This window comes from Notothenia coriiceps, unplaced genomic scaffold, assembly GCF_000735185.1.
Source record: "Notothenia coriiceps isolate Sejong01 unplaced genomic scaffold, NC01 NC01_scaffold00037244, whole genome shotgun sequence".
Lineage (NCBI taxonomy): Eukaryota > Metazoa > Chordata > Actinopteri > Perciformes > Nototheniidae > Notothenia > Notothenia coriiceps.
Window position 1 is genome coordinate 8,840,923 of NW_011369945.1, and position 9,377 is coordinate 8,850,299.

General features: G+C 41.8%; 1 protein-coding gene across 1 annotated transcript in view; it reads right to left on the reverse strand.

Moving 5' to 3' along the window:
- Positions 1-9,377, reverse strand: part of LOC104965274 (probable JmjC domain-containing histone demethylation protein 2C) — a 28,549-nt gene that overhangs the window by 6,382 nt on the left and 12,790 nt on the right. The window contains exons 11-20 of the mRNA XM_010794232.1: positions 5,173-5,262; positions 4,881-5,005; positions 4,049-4,280; positions 2,865-3,082; positions 2,135-2,476; positions 1,863-2,031; positions 1,658-1,748; positions 1,397-1,527; positions 953-1,075; positions 258-352 (exon numbers count right to left, since the gene is read on the reverse strand). Coding sequence (XP_010792534.1) covers positions 258-352; positions 953-1,075; positions 1,397-1,527; positions 1,658-1,748; positions 1,863-2,031; positions 2,135-2,476; positions 2,865-3,082; positions 4,049-4,280; positions 4,881-5,005; positions 5,173-5,262 — 1,616 coding nt within the window. The remainder of the gene's footprint in view (positions 1-257; positions 353-952; positions 1,076-1,396; positions 1,528-1,657; positions 1,749-1,862; positions 2,032-2,134; positions 2,477-2,864; positions 3,083-4,048; positions 4,281-4,880; positions 5,006-5,172; positions 5,263-9,377) is intronic.

Here is a 9,377-nt window from a genome sequence, read left to right on the forward strand (position 1 = left end):
TCTCTGAACCACCAGTGGGGAGACGGTTCTGCATCGTGCTGCCTCTCTGTGCCACAGGACCATCTGCCATTACCTGGTGGAAGCAGGAGCCTCGCTGATGAAGACAGACCTGCAGGTAGGCTCTGTCATTTACCAGCTGCACTCAATGCACATCTTGGGGTAGGCCCTTTGTGGAAGAGCTTGAGTGGTCTACAGCAGTGGTTCCCAACCTTTTTTTTACCAAGGCACCCCTGAAAATATTTCTCGACCCCAAGGCNGATATGCCACAGAGCCCCCGGAGTCTCACTGGAGTCTTTGAGCCTCCTGCGCACCCCTTCATCCAGATCCTCCTCCTCCAGACGCTTCAACACTCCTACACACACACACACACACACACACACACACACACACACACACACACACACACACACACACACACACACACCACACACACACAAACACACACACACACACACATGTTTTTCTAAGGATTCATTCAATTCTTATTTTCATTTATCAATTAGGAAACGTGTCTTTTTTTTCCAATTCATTGAATGAAATTTAAATATTTAGTCTTTTAATTAGTTAAAACCCCTCCATCCAACACTCAAAACTGTCAAACATCCCGAACTGTTCAGTTAACAAAGATATGATACATAGAAAATAGATACTAGATTCCTTGATATTTCTCTTGATAGATTCTAATGTTGTTGTTGTTGTACATTAACTGCGTTTTTGTGTTTCAACTTCTCATCGAGCTTCCATTAGGGGCCACTGTGGTTGCAGATGTGTTTTTTAAGCAATAACATTTGTATTTTTTAAATTTGCAAAAGTTTATGTCTAGTCATGAGGTCTGACACATTTTTAATATTTAGCTATTCATCCTGTCCCTCTTGTCCACATTATTGAGAATAGTTCATGTTAGTCAGCCCGTCTTTAGGGTCATCATGTAGCTGACTATAGTAAAGCCTACCAGTTTTTGACAGGACTCCGTTGCCTTTAGCGACTCCTACGTAGACCAGAACCGAGACCACATCTGAGACTTCCACATGGAGGTTAGCGGTCCCAAAGTCCTGGTCCTGAGACGCAGCTACGCCTGCAGAGAGACAAACAGCTTCAGAAGAAGAACACAGAGAGTCTGGAGAACACTTTAAATGGAAATATATGGAGGGAAGCATGAGACTACTATATTTAAAATGTGCACATAATGAAATAGAAGAAAATAACGTTAGTCTGCAGAACATCAACATCTTTTTCAGATACACACATGTAATTAGGGGACCAATTATACCACAGTTCACATGTCTCTTCATGTTTCTCAGATGAAGGTGTATCAATCATGTCAACTCCACCTTCAAATTAGTTAACCACTCATTTCAAATCTCTGCACTCATTGCTGTAGGTAAATCCTTCGTACCGTAGGCACAGCAGAGCCTGGGCCCCAGATCAGGCCGGACAAAGAAAGAGGGCAGGTGGGAGGCCAGGTTCAGGTTGCCCTCTGGATCAGAGTACTCTGGCAGAGGCAGGTTCTTCATCAGGTCATCATATCTGCAACAACATCATCTCCTTTAGATGCACTCACTGTTTATTTTGCATCTGAACTAAAGACATTTGCTGAAAAATGAGAGATTAGGACATCCGACAGCACAGAGGTAACAGAGATAAAAAGTGTGTGTACCTGGAGGGCATGAGGGCCATGAACTCCTCTCCAGAGGGCCAGTCCTTCAGCCTGTACACCATGGGCTCTCCGTCCTTTGACTTGGGCCGCTCTGAAAGGGTAAGTAGACTTCATTTAGACTGAACAGATTTTTCTTTATCACCATTATTTTTGTCATGGTGCTACTGTATTTTATCAACCAGCTAAACCAAGTGGATAAACTCACTGGTGATGTCCTCGAATCCATCCCAGAACTCCTTGATCCCAGAGTTGGACACCACCTGGTCCTTACAGTTGAGCAGGTCTCCCTGATGGTCAGCAAACTCCTGGTTGAAGGAGTCGGCTTTCCACAGGGCGCTGTTCAGTCGCTTGTGGATCCCTGACACCAGGACAGGCTGCAGACACAGAACATGTTGTTATCACGGAGGAATTCACTAACTGCTGCTATGACTTCTCTATTACTGTGACTAATATGCTGCTGTGAGGACTGGTGTGTACCTGTCCTTGTCTCCAGCACTCTCTGAACAGCTTCCAGTTGTTGTGGTTGCGGTGATCTTTGAGCCACAGCAGCCGCCTGTTGTTTAACCAGCAGTGAGGAATATCTGGATACTGATTGGTTGATTCTTCTGACACCGCCGCAGCTGTCTTCTTCCTGTCTGGTTTAACATCCTCAGTGATAGCAGGGGCGGGGTTGTTGTTGTTGCTAGGGGTGACAGGCTCATGCTTGATGATTGACAGTTTGCTGGCGATGTTCTGGCGGTTGGCCGGGATTTTATTTTCAACCACTGAAGCAATGATTTCATCAAGGATGTTAGGCATGGTCCTCCCACCTTTTCCATGCTACAGAGGGATGGGAAGAAAGAAGGAAAAGAATATTTCGTTTTTAAAACTGTCTATTGGCAAAAATAGGCAGGTATTTTATTTTTTAAATGGAAAGGAAACTTCAGGAGCAACGACTCTGAACACAAGGAGATCACAGCGGAGCTGACTACCAGATGTCCCCAGCAAAACACCCTGTATCAACTGATGCCAACAGGCAAGAATAAAGAGACAAAACGACTCTCTCAGTGAGTGAGCAGCACCCTGAAGTCGCATGCCTGTGCTCTGAGAAGGGAGTTAGGGGGAGAAGGAAGTGATAAACTAGGTGAAAGGTCTTGGCCTAAGTAAATATTTTCCTCAACAATTACCAAATGACTAATGTTAAATCCTTGAACATATGGATGTGTACCTGTGCAGCGTTGCAGTAGACTGGTGCGAAGGCGATCCCAGCGTCTGTGGAGCCCATCTTCAGCTTCCCTGCTGTGGTGGTGAGCAGGTCTCTGAGGGTGGAGCCCTGCTCCGTACTGTTGGCTACCAGGGAGGTGGTCTTACACTGCTGCAGCAACTCCAGGCTGTCCCCCACCTTGTCCTCCTTCACTGATTTACCCAGCACCACAGACTTGTTTTCTGTAAGAGCAAGAGGGGAAGAGATGACTAACAATATACCATCTGGAGGTCAAATATTCAAAGTTTCAAAACAACTGTACTTACTACCAGGGTAGGGAGGGTTACTTTAACAATCTGTTATAATAACTAGTTACATGTCAAAAATGTAACCTAATCTGAGTATCAAAATATAAAAGTACCGTATATATATACATATTACATATAAATGTAACCTTCCGTTTCATTTGCATTACCTACAATTTAAATAAAAACAAGAGAAAATAAACAACAATAAAATGTATTTTTATTTTACCTTACAAAAGAAGAAACCAAGATATTTTATTTAAAAATTACAGTAATAGTTTACAAATGCTGTTTGAAATTAATAAATTGATGAAAAAAGCAAACTGTACTTTTGTTTGTTAATCCACCTACTGCATTAAAAAAGAAATGTATTTAAAATAAAGAAGAATTAAAGTAGCCTAAATAAAAACTGTAAAGAAAATGTATTCAGTACGTCTACCTATAATATATCGATTTGTATTTCAAAATGTATTGTAGCACTTAAATCCTGCTAGTAATCTCAAAATTGTTTTTTAAATGTGACAGCAATCTCATAACTTTTTTAATTTTTTTTAAGTAATTGTAATAGAATACAGTTACCTTTTTTTGTATCCTAATAATGTCATCTTGCAACATTTAATCCGTTACTACCCAAGCCTGCTGACTATAACTTCAAATCATAACACAATGTAATATCTCTCTGTCCCATTACATGTCACTTGTAAGACGCTTTTATCCAAAGCGACTTACATACTCAATACTGTGGGCAATCCCCACAGGAGCAACTTGGGGCGAAGTGTCTCAGGGACACAATGACACAATGACATGCTGACTGCAGTGGGGTTTGAACCTGTGCCCCCCTGATCCAAACACCAACGCACTAGACCACTACGCCACACGCCTCCCATGAGCCTCCCCCCTCACCTTTCTTCTCCTCCCTGGACTTCTGCTCTGCCAGATCAGCCAGGAAGTGCAGAGGGGACTGGGACTCGGGCGGGGTGACAGGAGCACTTCCTGCATCGCTGCTTGGACTGCTTCCCCCCCCCCCTCCGTTAGTCTCCACCTTTGTCCCTCCTTGGTCGGAGTTCTGCTGAGAGCACAGCTCAGTCTTGAGCACAGACAGTTTGTTACTGTGGTTCAGGACGTTCTGCAGAACCTGCCACAGGAGGGGGAGTGGGGGGGGGGTTAAAGGTCAACATGAGACTGGTGGCCTCGGGGTGTTACACCAATTAGAAATAGATTATTTGTAAAAGAACAGGGTTAAAAAGAGAGGGTCAAAAGTTACCCTAAACCAGGGGGGTCCAAACCATTTTTAATTGGTCCCACAGCAAATTCTAACAATATAATGAAATATGGCCCACACATTAAACTTCTGCTTGTCTTATATTGTACTTCGTAAATACGTAGAAATATCTTACATGATGGCACATTAAGGATGAATAGAATATAACTGAAAGGCATTAATAACACCGCTGCCAACAGCGAGACTCTACAGAACAGAAGCTGCTGTGTGTTACATCTGTAAAGCATCTGCATACCAGCTGGGGGCAACTGGAACAGTGTTGGGACTTATAATAAGATGACACAGGCAGTTGTCCCACTGTTCAAATATTTCCTTTAACCTTTTAGTTTCAAGCAAAACATTTTTCTACTTTTTGGTGACCCTTGTTTCACTCTCGAAATGAACACGTTTAGTGTCTATACTGAAAAGTTCCAGACAACAAATAAGGTGACGATACAAATACGTCAGTAGTACCTGTGAGACTCCGTTAGTGGCTGGCAGTTTGGTGAGCAGGTTCTGCTTGGTGCTGCAGGGACAGTGGGACTTGATGTTGTGTTTTTCTCTCAGAGAGTGCATGGAAGACACCAAATCTGCCAGCACTGAAATATCAGAAACATAACATTTCAGGAAAAAAACATGTTTTTTTGTTGTTGACTGCTTTGGTCAGAATATCTTTAACCCATCAGCCACACACTGCCATCCAGGAAGGGCAAAGGAAGCAGCAGAGACACAAAGGGAGACACAGAGATGAGAGTGTGTGCTGTACCTGTGCCGGGGATGATCTGAGTCGGCATCAGGTGTTTGTGATCGTGGGGTTGACCTTTCACACACTTGAGCCAGCCGTATAGTTCTTTGTCTAAACACAGAAAGAAAGACACCTGTCAGTAGATGTACTAACATCACACACATAATGCCACACACATTACAACACAGCAAACCAACGAGGCATATGATGTTAATGCTGTTTGTAACCCATATGAAATATAGGGCTACTACACCCCTTTATGTAATTTAGATGTATGAATACATGTTTCTGCACGGAGCGCTCTAGAATGTACAGGGTGATGAGTGGCTCCCTCTCTTTCCCTGTGAACACCCTGAAAACGCAGAGACAATGGTCGAGCAGCTTTTAATATAGTGTACAATGTACATAATATCATTAAAAAAGAGTGGTGATATGAAGAAACGCCATATCAAAACAACATCAAGGATTATTTCTCAAACAGGTTAGAGCTCAAATGCTTTTTTTCTTGCGGGTTTACCACAAGGTGGGTGAGTACCCTTTTCTATCCTGCTTTTTTACACATACTCTCTCCAGTACAGGTTAGCTCTGAGTGTTAGCAATTAGTTGGTTAATTCATTTCATTAGCTGTAGTGCAGCTAGATGCTGACTAAAATGTCTGTTCATGTTCATGGTTAAGAATAACTGTTAAAAACATACAAAATGGTAGTTAAAAACACTATAGTGTATACTTTGTTATTTCTACTCAAATGTAAGATTTGTTGTTTAAAAATATAACTTATTTATCAATAGTTAAAATACACATTGGTGATGAAAGTAAATCATTTCATTGTATATGAAATATGCTTTAAGTTACTGTTTAAATTGTGAAACATGCTAACTAAAGATGTTTATAAGAGTTATGATAGAATAGAAAGATAAGAGTGATTTACTATTCTGCACTATTCGTGCAGGTTGTTTTTTTTCTTATGTCAGCAAGCCAGATCCAATCTGACTTGGGATTGATGGCGAGCCAAGCCCAGTGAGTCTGTTAGCGGTTGTTGGAAGCGGGTGTGGTCTACCGTTGGACCTGCCTATAGAGGACGTTGGATTTGAAGGAAGTCTGCTGAATTCACTCACACTGATTTCAGATAATAACCAGTACACTATTAGCTCTACCCTGGTCGACGGAGTCATGGCAGTACACACACACAGAACTGAACTGATCATAATTCGAATTATCCTATTCAAAGGGAAAGAACTCTTTTATTTGTAAGTTAAAGAGCTCTATTTTTTATTTTCATTTATTTTCATATTGTTGTGTGCCAACATTTACAATCTCATGTAAATGTTGTTGAATATTGCTTGCAATAGGTAACATTAAGCTGTCTTTGGCTCTTTTCTGCTGTAGCAATGTAAATGTCCCCTCTGTGGGACTAATAAAGGTATTCTGATTCTGAATAAAATTGTAAAATGTTCAACTAAATCTAACTCTTCTTCTATTTTCATTTATTTTCATATTGTTGTGTGCCAAAATGTACAATCTCATGTAAATGTTGTTGAATATTGCTGGCAATAGGTAACATTAAGCTGTCTTTGGCTCTTTTCTGCTGTAGCAATGTAAATGTCCCCTCTGTGGGACTAATAAAGGTATTCTGATTCTGATTCTGAATAAAATTGTAAAATGTTCAACTAAATCTAACTCTTTTATTTTCATATTGTTGGCACAATCTAATGTAAAATGTTGTTGAATGTTGCTGGCAATAAAATGTAAAATCTCCAACTAAAGATAACTCTTCCCAGAGTTATTCCCGGCACACCACTATTCGGACCGAGGTAGATGTTAGTGCCTCTGTTCTTGGTGTTAATTTCTCTTACTTTAGTCATTGCTGCTGTGCCATGATGCAATGCATGATGCATGGCCATGTTGTTGTAGCCATTGACATAAACCAGACTATGTAAACAATTAAGAAAATCCCCCAATCATTTTAGTGAAAGAGCCTCTGATTATATTACTTTATATTTTTTATAAAAGTGTTCAGGTGTCTGATGCCACCTTGGCTGCCAAGAGCAAAAATCATGAAACCTTAAAGTGGACCTATCATGCTATATTTTAAATATATATTGTAGCGCCATAAATATAGAAAGTATATATATATCGTTTTTTTTTCAAAATACCAAACAGATCCTGCATTTTAGCCATGCCTCATTTCGCTCTAATTGCTCTTTCCAGCACTGTTTTTGCAGGGGGCTGATTCTGTGAGCTGCAACTGACCACGCCCCCCTGCAGGAGAGGGGAGTTGCCAGTTCCTTTGGCATTAGAGCAGGGATATCTAGATACTTTCCAAGGTTTAACATAAGGAATTGTGCTACTTTTAAAGCAAGCAACGATGTTTTCAAATCTGTAATCAAAAAGCTCCTCAAAAACACTATCAAAGCAGTTCCTGCCGTTGCTACGTTAGTTCAAACAGTAACAACGGACTATTTTTCTTAGCGGATGCATGTCAATTTAAATCAATACAACTATTTTTTAAATCAATAAAATCATTTTCTAAATCCATAAAAGCATTTCAATTAATATTGGGAGTCATGTCGTTACTTTGTTGAGAATGTGGCCATGTAATAAGCGGGATAATGTGCAGCGACTTATAACAATAACACCTTCATGCCGATCTAGATCCCTCCGCTTCGCGCCGGGCCCCTGATCAGCCTGTTGGTGTTTTTTTCCCCATAATGACCGCGTCGTTGCACATTATCCCTTACATATGATTATATAGAGTCATTATTCATTTGTTTTAAAGCAGTAGGCGCAAACGCTTGCCTCGGGGAGGGAGAAAAAGAGCCACAGCGGAGAATAAACAGAAGGGCAACCATGGCAACCATGCGCGGGAAGTCTTCTTCCCTGCTTTGGTGGCAGACTACAGCGTGACTTACAGGCCTGGCATATGTACTACAGCGTCTCCAGCGCTTTCGAGCGGCAATGGCCGGCCGTGGCCCAACCTCTCATTCCCCTGATAGGTGGAGAATTGACCAATAGCCGTAGCTCCACTTTACTGACGTCAGGACAGCGTTCAAATCTGGATCAGTCTGTATAAGATCCGTTGCAGCCCCTTTTTTAGAGATTTGGGTATGGAGGAAAATAGAGAGGGTTGTGTTTTCTGACACTTGGTGAGTTCCCTGGAACACCGGGGACACATATTCATGTATAAAAGACGTACAGAAGTGCATTTTGCATGATAGGTCCCCTTTAAACAAACATGTAAAAAAATAACCGAAAGAAGTACACCTTGACATATAGCTGTGCCGTGTGACCTTTGAATCAGTTTCATCCTCACCCAGTGTTTCCCCTACCATTGTCTTGGCGGGGCGCTGCGCCCTGCCAACGGAGCCCCGCCAAAAAAAGCACCAAATTGCAACTGAAGTAATCTATCTAAGGTCACGTTTCACATTGAACATGTGCTCTTTTATTAAATAAACTAAACGCCTATGTTATTTATCCAATGTGCATGTTTCAGTGTCCACTGCCTTGCGTATTCACATTCTCCCTCCGCTCTGTTTCTGAAGGGCGGGGCTCCCCCCCCCACACACACACACGCGAATGCACACACTCACAATCAGAGACAAGAGCGGAGGAAAGGAGGAGAACAACAGCTCTGCTGTCTGCCCGTTTGTGTCCCCCCCCAGTTTCAAATTTGTTTATTATTATTTTTTAACCGCAAGCCGTTATCGTCACGGGAGAAGGACACAAACAGCCTGACCAGGTGGACGCGCACGAACGCGACAACGAACGTAGCGTGCGCATTCTAAAAATAGCTCACAGATGGTGAGCAGGTACTGCGGTTTTGAACTACAGTATTGAATTTGACAGAAAACAACAATGAAACGCCAGCAGAAGAATAGTCTAATGAGTTGGGTGAAAAAAAAGACAGGAGATGTGAGTTGGTTTATTCAGTAAATTAGCTCAGGATAATTGGATGTTCTGTCTTCACCTGTTGATGTGAGGCTAATGCAGGATTTGCTAGCTTGATGCTAACGGCATTTAGCGGCAGTGACTCAACAAATTGCCTACTTAAAATGTATCGTCAGCAATGTATGACAAGCAGACTGCTTGTTTAATGTTAGACTCGCACCATCTATTTTTATCTCCAATATGATCATACTTTCTGTGTGTTTCTATATGTAGTACGTTATGTATGTGGTAGTCCTTGCCCTGTTGTAGTGAGGGATGAGCAGAGAGAAGCATGCAGCAG